General features: G+C 50.3%; 1 protein-coding gene across 1 annotated transcript in view; it reads right to left on the minus strand.

Annotated features, from left to right (window-relative positions):
• Aldh1a3 (aldehyde dehydrogenase 1 family member A3) overlaps positions 1 to 20,672 on the minus strand; it is a 37,071-nt gene extending 16,399 nt beyond the window's left edge. The window contains exons 1-8 of the mRNA XM_021191206.2: positions 20,517 to 20,672; positions 15,186 to 15,290; positions 12,192 to 12,332; positions 6,059 to 6,188; positions 5,472 to 5,533; positions 4,592 to 4,720; positions 2,064 to 2,177; positions 936 to 1,038 (exon numbers count right to left, since the gene is read on the minus strand). Of these exons, the coding sequence (XP_021046865.1) occupies positions 936 to 1,038; positions 2,064 to 2,177; positions 4,592 to 4,720; positions 5,472 to 5,533; positions 6,059 to 6,188; positions 12,192 to 12,332; positions 15,186 to 15,290; positions 20,517 to 20,615 (883 nt within the window). The 5' untranslated portion in view covers positions 20,616 to 20,672. The remainder of the gene's footprint in view (positions 1 to 935; positions 1,039 to 2,063; positions 2,178 to 4,591; positions 4,721 to 5,471; positions 5,534 to 6,058; positions 6,189 to 12,191; positions 12,333 to 15,185; positions 15,291 to 20,516) is intronic.
• Between the last annotated feature and the right edge of the window lie 207 nt (positions 20,673 to 20,879).

Below are 20,879 nucleotides of genomic sequence, written 5' to 3' on the forward strand. Positions count from 1 at the left end.
AGGCAGTCCCTCTCCACAGCCTCCCTGGGAAGAAGAGTTAGTTCTTCCTCACTCGTCTCTCCCACCGCAAGTCAGCTTTGGGGAAAGGAACCAGTCCTTCACATCTTAGTGAGACATGGTATCCATGTTATCGTTTCTCAGGGCTATTTGCCATTCCAGTCTTATCTGAGCGTGGAATGGATGCCTCTGTTCTCTGCGGCAGGGATTTCTGGCACAAGCGGACAGAGGGGGAGGCTGTTTTCTAAGGCATAGGTGCTCTGAGGTCTCGAGGAGACACACCTTTCGGTAGGTGACCCAGTGATCAGACGGATGAATGCTCACCGTGGTCCTTCCTGCCCTCTTCTGGACACAAGAGCCAACAATAACATACACACGCTTTAATACTGTGTCACCCAGCTCTGGCAAGACACAAGTTGCGCCCAGCCGCTGCGCAGGTGGCTCTGCCAGGGAAGAACCACATGGGAGTGACACCCAGAGCATGTTTTTGTTTTGTGTTTTGAAGGGTCAGCAAGGCTGCGAGGCCCAAGACAAAGAAGAAATACTTCAACTCTTTCAAGAGCCCAAGAAGACTGCAGCCTCAGTGGTTTGAAGATAGAAAAATGGACACCCAGAGTGGGGAGCCTGCCTCTTCCTTCCCCAGCCCAGAAGGGGCCCTGTAGGAGAGACTGGACCCTGTGTACAGACTCCCCGCAGCCTATAAGCTCCTCTATCTCCTTAGGGGCAGGAAGGTGAACTTAGGTGCAGACCCTGCAGTACCCGTAAGCCACATACTTGCACAGCTCAGTAGGGATGTTCTGCAGGCCTGGCCTCTACAGGCCTGGGCCTGTGGGGGACAATGGCAGGCCCATCCCATGAGGAAGGCATCCCATTCTGTTTGAATGGGTCCTGAATGCACACCGGGAGCTGAGGAGAGACCCACAGCCCCAGTGACTCACAGTCAGCGTCGGCACACACGATGCACGGGTTCTTGCCTCCTAGCTCCAGTGTGACCCTCTTCAGGTTGCTCCGGGAGGCGGCTTCTCTGACCAGCTTTCCAACCTTCAGGGCAACAATTAGGCTCTGTCAACTCTTAGATGTGGTGAGCGTGTGCAGGCATGTTTTGGGCACCCTGGTCACCTGCCTCAGTGATGCACCCCAGGCCTGATGTATCACACTGTCACGCAGCCTTGGTTCACCAGGTTGGCCACTGCAGTGGGGCACCATGCCGGGTGACCTGGCATTCCTGCTAGTCACAGCTGAGACTCTGCCAGCCCGATATGAAGGTGGTGCTGGCTTGAGAGGACTGTCAAGTCAGGGAAACACCAAAGATGACATGTGACCTGTTCTCTTGAATCCTTTAAAGACTGAGCCCACCTTGGGAGGAGGAATGGGAATCGGTAGCTGACGTGGTGCCACAGGACCCTGACAGTCTCTCTGGGACCTGAGTACACAGATGGATACAGGGCTGGCCTAGTGTGCCTCCTGACTCATCCTGTCAACAAGTCTAGCCAGGTACCAAGAACCTCAGAGCTGGGAAAGACCTGGGAGACCAAGGCAGACTCTGAGACTTTAAGCTGTGTCCACATTGCCAGGACCTATTTAATACAATGCGAGGGAATGATGATTGTAGGCTAGAGTCCAATTCTTACTGGACTCTCTAAGGATGCTCACCCTGGCTGCCAAAAGGAATGGCAGGACTAGGGTAGGTAGCATTTTGCTTGTCTTCTTTTTTAAAAAATTGATTTGTCAGTACTCTTCACATATGAAGGATATATAAACATTTGGAGAGCTATGTGCTGTACAACTGCTTTTCTCCCAGCTTATTTATCATCTTTTGGTTTTAATGATGTTGTTTGTTATATGGATGTTTTGCATTTTCATTTTATCTTATCTCTCAGTTATATTTTTCCTAAGGATTCCAAACTCTATTAGCTATTTCTTTAGTTTGGGAACTGGAAATTTTTTCTAATAGTTTACCAATAGGTTTAGAAAAAGAGAAGCAAATAGTATTTGAGCTTCTCAAGGAAATGTCGGTGGGTCTCAACAGTTGTTACCTCTGCCAACAGCTCACAAAGAGGGCTTACCTCTGTGGAGCCGGTGAAGGCTATCTTGTTGATCTGCGGATGGGAGGAAATTGCTGCTCCCACAGTGGGCCCAAAGCCTGGCACAATGTTCACCACACCTGGAGGGAACCCGACCTGGGAGGGACAAAAAAAAAAACAAAACACGGCATCAAAGGATTAGTCAAACAGCACCTACTATAAACCTAGCTGCAGGGGTGACCAAGAGTTGTAGCCCTGTAAAGTCCCCAAGCAGAGCAGCACCCTCAGAGGGCAGCTGGGTCACACGTTGGCCAGGATGCACCCACATCAGCTGCAGCATCCCCACCCCACTGCTGTTCTAATCCTCTGTGCTGGCTGTCAGTGAAGGCACCTGATCACACCCAGGAAGAGTCTATCATCCTAGCAAAGGCTCAGGGATACCACTAGGTGGCAGTGGCTGTCCTGGATAAGACTGCCTCTGTGTATATGTGTGTGTGTGTGTGTGTGTGTGTGTGTGTGTGTGTGTGTGTGTGTGTGAGATGTGTTGGGGAGGATGTGTGTGTATGTACGCGCACTTGTATGTCTGCATGTGTATACATGTGCACGTGAACATGCCTATGTGAGCAGGTGTCTATGTATATGTCTGTGGGGCTGTAAGAGCATGGATATGTGAAAGCATTTTTATTTGTGAGTGTGTTTGTATGAGTGTGTGAAAGACCATATGTGAGTCCGTGTGTGCATGTGAGTGTCAGCAGATGAATATGAGACTGTGTGAGTATGGGAAGATCAGCAGTCCCTTGCCTCCGAAAGTGCCAATCCTGGATGAGTCCAATGGGGCCACCTAGGAGAAGGATGTAGCTGTAGTGAAGCAATTCATTCTACTCTCCCTGGCGGCTACTAGCCCCAATGCTGTAGATGCTCTCTTGTGTGTGGTGTGTGTGTGTTGAAGGAAGAAGAGTTATCTTGATCACCCCTCTTCAGACACACACCTATGCCCTTGCCAAGCCAATGCCAGGTCGTACTCTGCCCAGGTAAAATGGGAAATCCTTCTGTTGTGGATTTGGTTTAATGCTTGCATTATGGGTTCCCAAATTGCACAAGAATCCTGAGGGTGAGACACTGAGGGTCCCTGCCCCCAGCTGGCTCTAACTGATAAATAAATGGCAGGGCAGGGAGACAGAGGCGGGACTTTAGATTTCCCCGGGCAAGGAAACCAAGAGGAAGGGTTTAGAACCCTCGTGCTGGGAAGCAGAATGGTCAGGCCTGTGAAGTGCAAGACAGGGAGACTGCTAACAAGTAAGAGTTGGGGATCATGGCCCTGGAGGGCTGTAGACCTGTGTCCAGGGTGACCAGGATGGAATATAGGTTTTAGTAAGAAATAACTCAGGAATATCAGATGGGAGGGTGTGTGAGTCATGGGGAGGTTTGGAAATGCCCAGCCATTTAAGGTATATTAAATATAAAGCGCTCTCTCTCTCTCTCTCTCTCTCTCTCTCTCTCTCTCTCTCTCTCTGTGTGTGTGTGTGTGTGTGTGTGTGTGTGTGGTGTGCACACACAAGAGAGCATCTACAGCATTGGGGCTGGTAGCCGCCAGGGAGAGTAGCGTGAATTGCTCCCCTACAGCTGCATCCTTCTCCTAGGTGGTCCCATTGGACTCATTCAGGATTGGCACTTTCGGAGGCAAGGGACTGCTGATCTTCCCATACTCACACTCATGCTACGCACACACAGGACACCTCCCTGTTAACAAGACTTTCACCAACCTAATGAGGTGTGCCATTCCCAGCACAGGGTCTTCTTGTCTAAGACTTTAGTTTTAAAATGCCAGTTTAGGGTACAGTGTTTGACTCTTAAGTTTCCTGGGCATTATTCTGTAACAGCTGTGATTTTAGAGCCTAGAGTCTCTTTTGCATGAAAGCATGTATGACGAGTGAGAGGAAGGTGTGTCCTGGCTGGTTATAGCAGCCCCAGCCTCCCTCAACTGGTACACCACCCCGCTGCCTCAGTCCAGCTGGGAGTGAAACGGTCGCCTTTCTTCCAGCTCATCTTTCTTCCTGTTCTTTCAATCTTCACTACATGTGTGCCGATGATGGAACGGCTGAAATATGTTGCCAGGTGTGTCTGGCAGGTGTCCCTCTAGGCCACTGCTTCCCTGAGTTGTGGCTCCCTCGGGGTGGGGAGGACAGTGGGAAGGCTCCTGGGGACCTACACACAGCTGCAACTAACTGCCTAGCTAGCTGGCAAGGCCACCCTGCCCACATCCCATGGCCACTAAGCCCAGGACCCATGGAGTTTGGAGATCTCTTTTTTTGGCCCCCTCTTGCAATGCTCTAGATAAAACACAGAGAGCTAACCACTGGTTTATGCCTTAACGAGAGGGGCAGGTTCTTATTAGGACTGTGGTGAGGAACAGCAGCTTCCAGATCAGCTCACATGTGCACAGTCACTAAGGCCCTTCCTTCTGCATAGGGAGCTGGTGGCTGGCTGCTGTCACTGCTTTCAGTAATGCCTAGCTCTTGGGTGTGTGGATCTATCCAGAATGCATACTGTTTCCTCGTCAGACTCCTTACCTCTTTGATGAGAGAGGCTAGGTACAGAGCGGTGAGAGGGGTCTGCTCCGCAGGCTTCAGGACCACGGTGTTCCCACAGCACAGGGCAGGAGCCAGTTTCCAGGCCAGCATCAACAGGGGGAAGTTCCACTGGGCCAGAGAACAAGAAAGGGGCCTGGAGGCCTAGGTCCACTGTGCCCACATCCCAGGGCCCAGCCACCTCTGTGGATGCTTCCTTTGTATGGCCTGGATTGGGCTTTGAAGGGTAGCATTGGAGTATGCAGGACTGCAGGAGTCTAGTGCTTGCTCGGCTGATCCTGGAAGATGCTAATGGGCAAGAGTTCTACCCTGTGTGTCTTCCTATTCCCTCCAAAATGCTTGCCAAAGGAGTGACATTTCCCTTGTCTCTCCTCAGTCCTCATTCATTCAGCTGCTGTGGAAGTGGCCCAGGGCTTCCCACATAGGTAGGATTAAGTTCCCCAACCTATGCGGGGCTCGGCTCCTTAGTGTCCCAGGCTGCAGAAATGGGACCCTAAGTGTCCCTGCTCTCTCTCCCAGGTGGGTGTGCTTATTCTAGCCTGAGCTCCTACTTGCCAGCCTCCCTCTGCTGCTGTTCGAGGACGGCCACCAATCCATGCCTTTGACCAGGCAGGTCTTACTGTTTGCAAAGCCCACTTCTCTGGTGACCAAACATTCCTGTGTCCCAGGCCCAATTAAGACACTCTGTCCCCGAGAAGCAGCCAATCAGACCACTCAGCCGTAATCCACCGTGCCTCCTACTGAACACCCTGATCTATCTTAGGAGCCCTCAGGTGTCGAGCCCTGTGCCCATTGCCTGTCCCCAGCCAGTGGCTGTTACTGTGAGCAGAAACAGTCTGTGAAGGAACACTTTCATACTCACTGGTGTGATGGCCCCACACACCCCGATGGGCTCATGCCTGGTGAAGCACACAACGTTGTCATCTGGAAAAGAGGTGGCACATGGGGAGAAGTACAGTTGTGGTTAAGAAGTCCACACGGACCCAGGCGTGGTGGCACACACCTTTAACCCCAGCCTTGGGAAGCAGAGGCAGGGGGATCTCTGGATCTCAGAGCCAGTCTGGTCTACATAGCAAGTTCCAGGACAAACTGGAGCTAATAGGAAAACCTTGTCTTCATACAAAAACAACAACAAAAGCACAACATCATCACCATCAACAACGACAACCAAAAAATCCCCCACAAACAAAAAAGAATTTCACTGGGTCAAATTAAAAGAAAGAAATAGAGAAGCCTTCGAGAGTCCCAGATCTCTCTTATCTGTAACACAAAGAAATGGTTTGGGCTCAAGTTCAAAACATGAACTGAGTGCCCTTGAAGAAGAATCATTGTGGTCCATGTGGGGACAGGGCCCGTGGGACAGTCACATGGCGGGGGAAAGGTCAAGGGGGGAGGCGAAGACAGGGCCCCCAGTAGACCCAAGCAAGGTTGGAGTCTGCGTAGGCTCACCTGTGGGGATGGTTCTGCCCTGGATTTTGTCTGCCCACCCAGCAAAATATCTGAAGGTCTTAATACAGCCCTCCAGGTCGACGAAAAAGGCATGAAGGAATGGCTTGCCGGTGTCCATGGTCTCCAGAGTCTGCAAGAACAAGACAGCATCTTTTGTGGGCATAGCTTTCTCTTCCTCCTCCGGTGGTTAAGTAGAGGGATGCAAGAGACAGCAGGAGCCCAGGGCACAGCTCTCCAGACCTCAGTCCTTACACAGCACTTCAGAAAACCCGCCTCTCCATTGAAATGGACCCGCTGGCTAGCAGCAAGGGCTGACCCCTCCCCCTTTATTGCCTGGTGCCTGAAGCAGGGGGATGGTGAACATGAGCACTGTCTCCACTGCTGCTCATTTGAACATGTGCTCTGTGCCATCCGCCCTGGCATTTGCTCTTCCACCCAGAGCGCAGCAGTCTCCAATGTACCATCCAGACACATGAATTCGTGCACCCCTAGGGAGCTTCCAGAAATTTGGCTGACAAGAAGATGGCTTTTTTTTTTTTTTTTAAACAAAACGGAAAGGGAAGACACTGGGTTTTCCTTCTCAGCTGAGCTGGTCAAGGTGGCACTGGAAAGAACCAGGGAGCTCAGGAGGGTCAGGCTACCAGCACAACAGTGCAAGGCTTCCCCAGCAGGCTGCTGGCCGGATGCGGAAACAGACGAGGGAGGGCAAGCTAGCCAGACTATGCTTGGGTACCGCTGCTCAATGTTGGGATTCTTTTCTATTTCTAGCCTGGGTGAAAGAAACCCCTTTGTCTTTCATACAAGCAGCCCTATGGAGCACTGTGCTGAAACGTCCACTTATCTGGCCTCACAGAAAGTCTACACTTGTCACATTGCCTAGGGCTGAATTCCCGTTGAAATCTCTATGGAGCTAGATGATGCTAGGGACAGGAAGGGAGGTGCCTCCTCATTCCAACCCAGGGCTATACTCCCAAGACACTCGCCTGTGTCTTACTGGATGCTGGTTGCCTCTGCTCCCATTGGAAGATACTGATGAGGGTGCAGTCACTAAGGCTAGCAGGGCCCAGTGACTCTCTGTGGCCGAACACCATTAACTTCCAGGGATCCTAGTTCTCACCGGTTAAAGTGGCTGTCCCTGGGCATTTGGAAGACTTGAAATAGTCAGGGTTCTTCTCTCTGACCTCTACTTCAGAGACAACTGACAGAAACAACCACAGCCTTTGTGTGTGGTATGTTTGTGTATACATATCCGTGAGTGTGTGGACACACGTGCGTATGGGCATGTATGTACTCGGTAGCTTCTCAACTCCTTGTCACCTCAGTTTTTGAGACAAGGTCTCTCTTTGAGCCCGGAGCGCACTGATTTCACTAGGCTGGTTAGCCAGCGAGCTCCAGGATCCTCCTATCTAACTCCAGCTCCTTAGCTATGGGATTCACAGCTACATCCTGACATGCCTAGCTTTTTACGTGGTGCCAAGGATCCAAACTCAGGTCTTTATGCTCATGCTGCCAACCCTCTATGATGGAACCATCTCCCTAACCATGGGAATCGTCACTTCTGGTTGACGCTGGCTGAGCCCTCAGATGTCTTCTACCTCAGTTTCCTGTTCTGTAAAAGGAAGATATTATCAGTCTCACCCTCTTGGGGCTGGTGTGTGAGCTAAAGCAATCAGGAAGCATAACATCCAAATAAGTAGTTTACTGTAGTACTATTGTCCAGATGCTAACTGGTAGTCAGACCAACCTTCGCTTATGCACTGGACGGGTGCTTGGTGACCCTCATTCTTCCTGAGGAGGAAGGACTCAGGCTTGCTGAAGATGACAGAGCTTGTCTGGGTCTGAGGATCTGAGGCTCGCCCTGAACATCAGCCACTTGGAGACCAGCGTGACACCCAGTACCCTGTACCTTTGGCCTGTGTGGATTTGTATCCACTTTCACCTTCTTAGGAGACGCCTATACTTGCAGGAATGTCCAAAGACCCCTGGCTCTGGACAGCCACCCGAGTACATGAACATGGCCACGCATGAAGAATATGTCTATTCTTGCTCTTTTCTGTGATAAGGCAAGTTGGAGCATTGTGGGCAAATCTGGGACACGGTATCCGTCTGCTTCCCATCCTGGATTTCTACCTCCTACCACCTAAGGTTTGGTAGCCTTGGGCAAGGTGGTTATTTTCTTTTTTTCTGGGCCTCAACTTCCTGACTTTGAAATGAGATAATACAAGCTGTAAGTCCAAAGCCTCCACGTTGGGTCTGCAGAGCATCCAATGAGCCTTACCTACGGACTGAAGTCATTAATTTAGGCAAGATTGCTTAGTAGAGCAGGAACTTGAAATTTCTGGGTTGGTTGTAAAGAATCAGTACAAACAAAACCCAGTTCACAATAAATGCATGCTACACTGAAAGTTCTTTCAGTGGGAGGGGCAGCTGAGGAGAAAGCTCAGTTGGTAAGCGCTTACCGTGCAAGCACGAGGACCTACGTTCAATCCCCAGAACCCACATTTGAGAAAAGCCAGGTGTGGTGGCGCACTCTTGTAATTCCTGCATGAAGAAGGTGGAGACAGATCCCTGGAGCTCACTGGTCAGCAAGCCTTGCCTAATTAGTGAGCCCCAAGCCAATCAGAAATGGTTTCAAAAACAAAAAAACAAAAAAAACCAAAAAAGCAAAAAGACAAAGTGTGTGGCTCCTGTGGAACAACACACCGTGTTGACCTCTGACCTAAACACACACACACACACACACACACATGAGACCTGAGCATGCACATCTATATTCACATGTTGTGCTGACTGCTGGTTCGTCAACCTGACAGGAGCTAGGGTCATTTGGGGAGAAAGTGCCCTCATAAGACTGGTCCGTACACAAGTCTGTGGGGGCATTTTTTTTTTATTAATTAAGGAGGGTCCACAGCTCACTGTGGGCAGTGCCAACCCTGGACAGGTAGTCCTGAAAGGTGTAAGACAGAAGGTTGAACAAGCCAGTAAGCATCACGCTTCCGTGGCTTCTACTTCAGGTCTTGCCTTGAGTTCCTGCCCCGATTTCCCTGAGTGATGGAGTGGGACCTGAAAGCTCTAAGCTGAAACAAACCCTTTCCTCCCCCACGTTGCTTTTGGCTGTCGTGTTTTATTACAGCAATAGAAACCCTAACTAAGACAGATATCCATCTCCACATGCACAAAGGGAAAAGAAAAAAAAAAAGGAGAGAAGAAGAGGTGGTGGAGGAGAAGAGGAGGAGGAGGAGGAGGAGGAGGAGGAGGAGGAAGAGTGGTGGTGGAGGAGATTGAAGTTCAAGTGGAGGACTGAGCTTGAGAAATCAAGTGTCAGCTCCAGACTGGAGCTGGTGGTCGCGTTACTTCTGTGATTCGGACACGGGCCACCTCTGCCACTCCCAAGCTTAGTCTCTTTAGCATAGTAAGAGAAAAACGCAACCTTCTGAAAAATTAATATGTCTTAGTGTTCTGCTGCTAGTGTGGCTGCCCCAAATGCCAGTGTGCCCAGGCTGCAATTGAGGGTCCAGAAATGGCACCCAAACTCAAAGGTTAACCCCCTCTCAAGGAGGAGCCTGATGTGGCACCCACAGCGATGAGCACCCAGAGGACCAGAGCTTGGGCCTAGGTTCCTCAACAGAGCTAGAAAAGTCACGAGCCATGGAGGCCCCAACATCTGTTTCCAAACTTTGAACACAGAATAAACACCCAGCTCCATCAAACCACTGAGCCGGCAAGAGAATATAACAGAATAAAGCATTTTGCTACTCAAAAAGGCAGGAAACCATATCAAGGTGGAGAGAGAGGGGCGCTCTCCTATGATGTGGTTAGAGTTTTCAAAGCCATATTTCCTAGTCATTCTCGGGGCCCTTTAATGTTGGGGCCAAGAGCTGGATCTTATTTCTTGTGGGCAACCAGGTTGTAGTGGCAGGAGTGGTGCGTTGGGTGGTGGCCCCATCCCCCCCCTCCACCTGCTTCTGTCTGCTATGATCATGCTATAGTGCCAGGGCAGTGGGGCAGGGGAGGAAGGTGGCCATGCACTGCCACTGATGGCGCTGACACTTGAGGACAGGGCGGGGAGGGTTACCCAGGACACATCCTCTTCAGCCTGCTATTAGTACTCATTGCAGACCGATGAGCTCATGCGGGGGGAAAACAGAAATGTTTTTGAAAAAGCCAGTTTGGCAGCTTGAACAGTGCGGCTGGTTTTTGGTGCAGGAAGAAACCAGAGGCTCTCTGGAGCTTTTACCCTGGGAGGAAGTCACTCTCACTTGGATTCCTTCTTGCGAATACGAGGTCACGAGGCCTAGCACCAGGAGGAGACAGAGCTCAAGGTATCTGCAGACCTCTCTCAAGGAGAGCTCCCCTATCCCCCAGGAGTACACAAACTCAGGACCAAAGTAACTCACGGGTCCTGGCTGATAGTGTTCTTTAAAGGGATGGCTACTCTCCTGATTTTCAACATCAGAAAAAAACACAAACAAACAAACAAAAAACAAAACCAAATACCCTTTCCAAATTTTTTTGAGTCAAAGACAAAAAAGGAGATGTCCCCTCTTACAAACTGGGCCTCAAGGTTTGAAACAAAATTTTAACCAAGGAATTGAATCGTACATCAGCTAGAGCGAAGGTCCTGATGGTTTCAAGACTCCCCGTGGGGCTGGTGATATACCTTCAGGTACAGGTGCTTGCCACCAAGACCTGAGACCCTGAGTTGGAACCCTGGGATGGATATGGTAAAATAAGAGAATCTATTCCTGAAAGTTGTCCTCTGACCTCTACACAGACACTGTGGCAAGTGCACACCCACACAGTGCACCCCCGCACCACACACACTAATAACACTGACTAAAACATTTAAAAACAAAAGACTTCCTGTGACCCAGTGATGTCTTCTGGTCATCTGCCTCAGGACCAAAGGGGGGCTGAATCTTATTAACCCACAGACTTCCCGCTTCTCAATGCCTTCCCAGCACTGCAACCTTTGTGCACACCCATGGGTAGGCTGTATGGCTGTCCTGTTCCTATTTCCTAGCAGAGAAGCTAAGATCTCTAAAAGACACTGGCCAGCAGGGGGGGCGGGGCAGCTTGGGTCAGAGCCTGGGGCTCACGAAGCATCAGTATGATAGCTATTCTTTATAATAGCTATCTCCTCGTTGGCACTTACTATATGCTGGGGAGTCTGATGATTTTTAAATGGCTCTTTTTCAAACAGCACTTGGATATCATTATCCGTGACATTTGACTGAAGAAACACATCTCAGGCAGTTAAGAAACTAGCGTGTAATTAGTAAGTGGCAAAGCTGGAATTTGAGCCTAGGCCCTTTATGCTGTGCATCTTCTATAACCAAATCCCATCCTCACCACCGTTCTGCATGTGCTCACCGCTGTTCTTTTCTGGGACGATACAGGGATGCATTCGGATAGTGCAAGGACTTTGATTTTTCTGGAAACAATGTCATTTGTGCCCTCACATCTTCCCAGCACCTATACTTTGATGACTGAAATCTGCAGCTAGCACCTAACCCTTAAATTCATATTGCATTTTTTTCCTATGCTGAATTTCCACAGAAAAACTTAGCTTGCAAATCACCATAAGAGATGAGAAGAAGTAGCTAATAAATTGTAAATGATAACAGTTCACTGCGATGCAATTTGCTTATTTCTAGGATTTTTCCATGTAGTATTTTTGATCTGAGGTGGTTCTGAATACCTGAAACCCCAGATAAGGGGAGACTAGCAGAACTCTGATAAGGTTAGAATTATGTTTGCAAGGAAGTTAACAAGAAGCAGAAAACAGCTACTGCATAAATGTCCAGGTAAGGTCAGGTGAGCCCAGCCTCCGGTGACTGGTTGTGAATGTCTCTAGTTTGGAAATCACAGAGGCAAATCCTTTCCTTTACACAGCTAGGCCAAGAGGCTGATCTGAGTGGAGGACGCCTGACTTCAATATGACAAGGAGGAAGTCTTGAGACAGGGACACCTGCTACCCACACCCAAAGACCAAACAGACCCATAGCCCCACAAAACAAACAGGTCAGGTGTTTCCAGCTGCATCCCATGGGGACAGATCCTTCAGTGACAAGGGCAGTGAGGACAGTCCCCCCCACCCCCCCATACACACCTGATCAGTGCCTGTACTTACAGCCAGGATTGCACGGTCCCTTTCTACAAGGTCAGCCAGCTGGTGCAGCAACTGGCCTCTGCTCAGGGCATCCAGCCGGCGCCACGGGGATCCCCGCTGGAAGGCAGCTTGCGCGGCCTCCACAGCCTTGTCCACATCGGGCTGCAAGGCAAAAAAACAGAGAGAATGAATGTGTCACTTTTCACACAACCGCAGTCTGAGGGCACACAACACAACAGCATCTTGCTGTGGAGCTGAGAAAAGAGGGGGCAGCCCAGAGCTTCAAAGCAACACGTTTTTTAAATTCCCTGGATGACTTGGGGGCTTTCAAGTGATTTTTTTCTTTATATGGTAAGTTGTTTTTAGTTTTTTTGTACAGGCTAAGTATTAATGTTTTATACAGTCGTTCACCTCAAATATTTTTCTTGATGACTCAAGACTGAAAGATTTCCCAGGCCAGAGAGTTGAAGGCTCAACCAGCGAAGTGCTTGTTGTGAACGCTAGGTGATCCAAGTTCGGTCCCCAGAATTCATAACGGAAAGAGAGGAACGACTCCCCAAAGTTGCCCTTTGACCTCCTGGTGAACCCAGGCAGTGTCTCGAGTCACAGACATGCTGTATACATGCTAATAATAAGTAAAATAAAACTTAAAACTTTAAGGAAGATTCTCTATGTGTCAGCCCCATTTCAACACACACAGAGACCTCCATGTCCACACTAAGTGATGCACTTAAGGAAGGGTAACAGCCACAGGGCTTTGTGGTGTTTTTTTAAGCTGAGACTTGAACTGGAGCCTTGCATGTGCCGGACAAGCTTCCTGCAACTGAGCCTTGCCTCTGCCCTTTATCTTTTAAAAGGACAGAGTGTGAGCTATACAGAAGAATCGCCTCCTCCTTTCAGGGGAATGGGCTCACTGGAGCTGGTTGCTGATAGAAACACAGACAGGCTTGGTGCAGAGTGTCTCCCTGGGGTGATGCGGCAGGTAACTGATGCTGCACCCCAGTCAGGAGAGGCCTCTGCCAAGACCATCTCCAATGCTGGACAGCGTGATTCTTGTTCTGGCTACTGAGTGGAGGCCAGGGCAGCCTCTGTCTCTGGGTACACAGAGCAAAGCGTTCCTTCAGGTGATGGGAAGAGCCAATGCTTGCCGGAGAATTCCCGTTTCCTCCTGGTGTTTATGGGCCGCCTGCCCCCTTTGTCAGTCCCCCCACCCCAGCTCTTCCTCAGCTCCCCCTCATTTCTTTGCCTTTCAGTCTAAGGAGCCACAGGGAGCAGGGTCTATGCAGTCTGTGCAGGTGAGCCGCTGTGTCCTGTGCACATAGAAAAGGTGACAGTAGTGGAAGGAAGCTCCGGTCTTCTCCACCTTTACTCTACCCTCTTGGCCTCACCAATGTACATATTAAGAAAATCTTGGCAGGGTGGTGGTGATGCACACTTTTAATCCCGGGGCTCAGGAAGCAGAAGCAGGCAGATCCCTGTGAGTTCAAGGCCAGCCTGGTCTACAAAGCTAGTTCTAGGACAACCAGGGCTATCCAGAGAAATCCTGTTTCAAAAGAAAAACAACAACAATCTGTTCAACAGTGGTGACAGTGACAGTGGTGACAGTGTACACCTGTAACCTCAGCACTTGACGTGGGAGGTGGAGACAGGAAGAGCAAGTGTTCAAGGCCAGACTGGGTTAAATAGTGAGAACCATCTCAAGAAACAAGGAGCTGAGTGTTTACCCAGCATGCAAAAGGCCCTAGGGTTGACCTGTAACACCAAAAAGAAAACAAAAATGTCTAGTATCTGTAGTCCTAAGAAGATCCTGGATCCTAGGAGTTTTCCACTAGTCTGGGAAATAAAGTAAGATGCAATCTTAGAATTGGGGTTGGAGAAGGGGATGAATGGAGGAAGGGAAGAGAAAGGGAAGGGATGGGAACAGAAGGGAGGAAGGAGGAAGGAAGAGAGGAAGAGGAGAAGGAAGAAAAATGAGAGAGATGAGGGAAGGAAGGAAGGGAAGAAGGGAGGGAGGGAGGGAGGGAGGGGTGAAGAGAGGACAGGAGGAAGGGAGAAAGAAAGGAAAGAAGAGGAAAGGAAGAATGGAGAAAGAGAGGGAGGAAGGGATGAAGAGATGAAGGGAGGGAGGAAAAGAGGGATGGAGGAAAGGGGAAGGATGGAAGAGAGGAAGAGGAGAAGGAAGGAAAAGGAGAGAGATGAGGGAGGAAGAAAGGAAGGAAGGAAAGAGGGAAGGAGGGAGGGAGGGAGGGAGGGATGAAGCGATGAAGGGAGGGAGGGAAGAAAGGAGAAAGGGAAAAGGGAGGAAGGCAGGCAGGCAACCCACCCAGTGCTTCAGTGGGTAAGCAGAGGGCCATGTTTTCCTTCCCTCTGTAGGAGGCTTTCTTCAGGGGCCCTTCTATTTAAAATACATTTGATGGCTTTGAAAAGCACAAAGGGCACACGTAGAAGTTCCCTCATGCCCATGTGATAAAGGAGATCTTACACTAGGCGAAAGGTCTATGCAGACTACAGCCTCACCGGACCATGTGAGTTTCCACTAGCCCAGAAACTGAGCAGTCCCGCGACATCTTCACGACTCCCGGGATCATTTGGGAGCGTCCTCCCCACCCTTCAGCCCCCACCCCCTTTCAAGTGTCTCCTGCCAGAACGATATTTTTGGTGAAGCACACCAGCAGGAAATGCCTTCTGGAAAGATTCTTTAATGCTTACAGGTTGAAATAATTGATAAAAACCTTCCCTTTAGCTGTGTGATGAAGACAGCTGAGGTCATCCTCAGAGATGGAGAAACATCCATCAAAGACTCAACTCTTTGTAGAGGACCATCTGTAACTGATCCCATGCTAGGCTGGGACTGAGCTGCACACACCAACCGACCCGACCGACTGGCTGCTGTGGTCGCCCTGGCCCTACCTGGAGGTGGGCCCATGTGTCTTACAGCCAAGCCACACAGCTTCCCCGGTCTCCATTTCTCTATAATTGAATTACTTAGAAAAGGGCGAGGGGGGGAGGACCCACCTTATCTCCTTCTTCCACCTCACATATTTTCTCTAGTGTTGAAGGGTTATATGTGGCAAACTTTCTTCCACTCTTGGATTCGTGCCAGTCGTTGTTGATAAATATCTAACCGGGAAAGGAAGTGTAACAAATTAGGCTCAAATCAAAATCATACAATTTCAACATGCTAAGGGTCTTAGGTAACGTCTTGCCTGACTTCTTCCCCAACCCCCTCCCCTGGATGTTTTATAGATGAGACCTGGAGTGAGGAACAGAACACAGAATTATATAAAGCAACCAACTGGGAGCAGAATTAATTTAAAGTTCTTTAGAGTTATTTTTTTTAATTATATCTGTGTTTGTAGCAATAGCATGGATCTGCCAGGGAATAGATGGAATAAATGGTAAGAAAGACTGTGCACGTTCAAGCTTGCGTATTTGTAGGCTTTAGGAAAAGGCTGGGCAGGTTTGGGTATAAATCGGCATACAGTCTGCCAGGTCCTCAAAGGCTGTAAGCTATGCACACTTCCTCCTCCCAAGTAAGCCCCCCAGGACCTAGGTTTATTTCCCATAAATCCTTAGGCTTCCTCAAGCCACATGGTGGCTTTATCTCTGCACCCTCACAATGTCTACTTCCCCGGGCCTTTGACAAAGCCAGCGCTGGAACACCAAGCTAAGTCGCTGGGTTAGAAACATTTTAGATTCCTTTAAGTGATATAGTAAACTATCATTTATATCCAGAAATAAGTAACTCGCAAAAAGATTATTTTATAGAGGCCTCAATTATCCAAAACACAGCTGAAAATGGAATATTTAAGAGGAATTTATCGAATCAGTGTACTGAGACGGATTCTACCCCCCCAGGCTGCGTTCTAATCTCTAACCAACTGCTAAAACGTGTGGTTTTGCGGGACTGGAGAGGTGACTCAGCTGTAATGAGCTCTGGCTGCTCTTCCAGAGGACCTGGGTTCAATTCCCAGCACCCACATCACAGCTCACAATTCTCTGTAACTGCAGTTCTAGGGGATCCTACACATACCCCCCAACACACATACAGACAAGCAAAACATCAATGCACATGAAATTAAAAAAAAACAAAAAAACAAAATCCAAAAGAAGTGGGTATTAGAAGGAACCAAAAACAGAGGAGAGCTAACACACAAAGCAGGCTCTGATGGCAGAGAAGACCTGTCAGCCACCAGGACAGCCACCAGCGCAGCCACCAGGACAGCCACCAGGACAGCCACCAGCGCAGCCACCAGGACAGCCACCAGCGCAGCCACCAGGACAGCCACCAGGACAGCCACCAGGGCAGCCACCAGGACAGCCACCAGGGCAGCCACCAGGACAGCCACCAGGGCAGCCACCAGGACAGCCACCAGGACAGCCACCAGGACAGCCACCAGGACAGCCACCAGGGCAGCCACCAGGACAGCCACCAGGACAGCCACCAGGACAGCCACCAGTGCAGCCACCAGGACAGCCACCAGGGCAGCCACCAGGACAGCCACCAGGACAGCCACCAGGGCAGCCACCAGGACAGCCACCAGCGCAGCCACCAGGACAGCCACCAGGGCAGCCACCAGGACAGCCCAAAACATATCCTATAACTTTATGCAAGTTAGTAAAATGATAATAATAATTGTATCACTGCAAGGCTAGTTTCAGTGACTGAAGCCGATTCATTTAGAACACAAGGATTCCCTGATGAGAGTAGGAGAGAGAGAGAGAGAGAGAGAGAGAGAGAGAGAGAGAGAGAGAGGAGTGTGTGGCTGGTTACCATTGTTTCAGGCTCTCTTGTGTATGTTTTGAAGCTTATCAGAAAGAAACCACCCCAGGCTATCTCTGGAGTGAACCTCAAATACAGGCCAGGCCTTGGCTAGGGCAGTGAGCAGCGGCTGCCCCAGACCCTCACTATGGAGCTTGGGGCTAATGGGGAAGATGCAGTCGGACATACCCATCCAACTTCTGGAAGCTCAGCCAGCACCTTCCCTGGGAGGCCAGGCCCCCAGGGAAGCATGCAGGGAAGAGGCCTGGCTACAATTACAGGTTTATTCTTCCAGCTGAAACCAAATCCAAGAGTTCACTTTTGCCATGCGGCAAGTAATTACTCGGCACCAGCGAGAAATTAATAAGCAGAGAAGGAGTTAAGTCAGTGCGCAGGGGAGAATGAAGCCAGGAGCAGGCCCATTTGAAGGAAGATGAAATTTCGTCGGTTAGATAATAGAGACTGTCAGTGAAAATTGCTGATTCTAGGCCCTTCCTGGTATCAGTTCCAAGGGGGAGGGAAAATGAGAAGGCGGTAAAACAGAGTCTAAATAGCAGGGAATGGAGGCAGATTGCAGTGATCAGATGTCTGCTACATACACGTCATCTCTAGGCACACTTTAAAAAAAAATATATATATATATATATATGTATGTATATATATATATGTATATATATATATATGTGTGTGTGTGTGCATCCATGTATATGTATGTGTATATGTATGTGTCCATGTATATGTATATGTGTATATGTGTGTGTATGCATGTGTGTATGTGTGTCCATGTATGTGTGTGTGTCTATGTATATGTGTGTGTGTGTGTGTGTGTGTGTGTGTGTGTGTGTGTGTATTACTCAGTTGTCCATGACATTGACCTTGCAAGCCAACAACCTCAAGTGAGAACTGCAGAATGGCTGGGTGTATTTCTCCCTCACAGTGTTTGTTTCTCACTGAGCAAAGCTGTTTTCGTTATTTGACCAGTAAGTAGGATCTTGTAAGTGGTTCCCGCTGCCAGTTTTTTTCCACTAAAGCAACTTATAAACAAACCGATGAAACAGTCACAGGCATGGCCCACCAAGGATGCTGGCTGAATTGTTGCGAATCACAATGTACTAGCTGACGGGTCTAGAACGAAACCATCTTCATCGGCTTGTGAACCAGCAGGAGTGGGACATTACTGAGGTGTAAGGTTAAAGATACCGTGAGATGCAGGCAGGATTCATATTTTATTACTGAAGGCCCTGGATGGTGTTCTGGATGGAGATAAAGGTGGTGGTCACACAAGAGAATCCTGCTGGCACTCTTTCCAGTAACTTCTACCGGACTCAGCTAAACTCAAAGTGACTACGTTTTCAGGAGATTTGGGGGAATTTTATTTCTCATAAGAGGGATGGCGACATTTTGTATTTTGGTGAATTGGAAACCCTGAAAGAGAACCTCTCCTACTGGGAGAGACTTGATAAAGAAAGTGGGTCCCTACCGTGGAAGAGGCTGCCACCTCTAGGGTCAGTATGGGAAACCCCAGAGGACCCTCCCTCTCCTCATGACCCTGCACCAAGTGTAGAAGTCTGAGAATAGATGAAGGAGCTTTGATAAAGTTGTCCTTCTGGAAGCTGGGACATCACCCTGCCGCTGCCTGGGGTCCAGCCAGTCCTCCATGCTGCAGAAGCACAGTGAGTCAGGAAAACCCGCACACCTCTGCTGGCTCACAGGCCTCACACCCTACTGTTTGTGCCGGGTCTCCATTCTGCTTTTCCACGGCTTTGGCTTCCTTCCTTAGCCCAGGACACCCTGATGGTACAAGGCTCACCTTGGCCTTTTTCATTGTTCTGAGGGGTCTCTGCAGAGGTGTACAGGAAGCCCAGAGGGAGCAGGTTGGAACTGGAAAGGGGAATGAAAGGTGTAGCTAGGCACCAGGCAGCTGGAGATAGTATCTCCTGGAACATCCCTGGGGCCGAGGGTCACAGCTCTCAGTCCCCTGCATCTTACCATGTTCCACAGTCTCCGCCAGACACCCCCAGACCTTCAACCCTCAAAGGGGAGGGGGCTCTGTCAGAACCAATTACTCCTCTGACAGTGTCCCAGGATCCTCTCCATAAAGGCTGCATCTTTAAAGCGTTCCAGGAAATCGCCTAAAAAGAGGCAAACTTTTCCTGCTTTTCAGACAATTGTGGGAGGATTCAGTGAAATACTAAGTGAAGAGGCAGTCCTGTTCCCTTTCTGGCTGCTGTGGTGTTTTTACAGAACTGTAAAAACCAAAACAGAACAGCCACCGCCAGAACAAGAGAGGAGCGTCCTCGCACTGAGGTCAGAAAAATGAAGCCATTATTCGCTCGGTTCCCAGCCCCAGTGCTTGAATTCTCCCTCCGCAGCGGACGCGATCAGGAAACTTCATTTTAAAAAACTTTCAGCCCTCCTAAGGGCTGTGTCTCTCTTGATTACAGAGCCATTCCTTGGGAAAACAGTTCATGTAAATGTCATGCAATCTATACGTCGGCATGGCCGACTTTGGGGGACTAAGTACCCACAGATCAGAACCTGAAGCCCACACATAGCGACCTGCCGCTTTCACCTTTTGATTAAAATTATTCAAGAAGGATAATTGCTACCCATGAAGGCGGTCTCTTAGCATCGTGTCAGCTGGAGTTGAGCTCCGTGGACAAGACAGGAAAATAAGAGGGGTTGAGGTTTCCAGACCTGAAGCTGAGCGCTGCTGTCCCTCAGATGCCCTTACATCTAGCAGGCAGAGCAGCGCATCTCTTAATTTAGACTTGTTCTTCCTCTCTGAGCCTTCTCTGTTCCCAGACATCATTGTCCCTGAAGCTCTGGGCAGGTGAGCTTACCGCTCTGCCAGTTCCAGCCTCCCAGGAAAGGGCAAGCACCACTAGGCCTGGGCACTGCTGATGGCCTTGTTCAACCCGCAGCTCCTTCCCTGGGCCCAGATCTAGAGGCCTTGAGGAGTACTCCTCAGTGGTGTCCATCTTTCCTCCCCAGCTCTCCTGGTAAGCTGGGTTCAGGCTGAACACGACGGACGGACGGACAGGACAGGCGGCGGACAGACACACCAGACCCTCCTCTCATTGCCCAGGAAGACTTACTTCCCAGTTGCAGTTCCTGGTGTGCCTCAAACCCATCCTGGAGTGCTCAGGTATCTCTAGCTCTCCCCTCTCCCGCCCCCTAACCCAGGTCCTTCAGCCCAGAAATCCCTCTACCAAGAAATCACCCTATGCTCATTCACCAAAAACACCAGCACTCAAAGTGGGCGGTGGCCCGGACACATGGGGGCGGGAGGGGGGGCGCTCTGCAGGCTGCAACTCCACACCCTGGGCGCTGCACTCACTGCCTCGCTCCTGCTCCTCCTCCGGCTTTGAGGTTTAGATCGCCCAGCCAGAGGTGCGGGTTCCATTCTGGGGTGCCCCTCAAAAAAGTGCAGTTTCCAAGGAGCCGGACCCCACCAGAGACGCTCAGGTGTGGGCAGCTCCCTGCGGTCTCCTAGCAAGGTTGACTCCTGGTCCCCACTCTCCCTACCAGGCTGCTCGGCGCAGGAGTCCCAGGCCGTTGAGTCGACGGGGCACCCTCCTCACCTTGGTGAACTTGACCTCCAAGTTGCGGATGGGGCGCGGCAAGGCAGGCGGTTTCCCATCCGGCTGTCCGTTTTCCACAGCCCCGTTGGTAGTGGCCATGACTGGTTCACTCCCCAGTCCGTGTCCCGGACACACCAGCTCGGCCTGGGCGGTGCGCAGCCTGCTCCGGGTGACAGCTCCGCGCCTTTATGCAGCGCCCCACGCCTCCCGCCCAAGGGGGCCGCCTAATTGGCTGCAGGACGGAGGAAGGGAGGGCGGGCGCGGGAGAGGAGGAGGGGACCGGGCCGCCGCAGCCACCCCTCCTGTTGTCCCTGCCCCTGCGGGAGCGGGACGGTCCCAGACCGACCTAGGTTGCGGCCAGAG

The sequence above is a fragment of the Mus pahari genome, chromosome 1, assembly GCF_900095145.1.
Source record: "Mus pahari chromosome 1, PAHARI_EIJ_v1.1, whole genome shotgun sequence".
Lineage (NCBI taxonomy): Eukaryota > Metazoa > Chordata > Mammalia > Rodentia > Muridae > Mus > Mus pahari.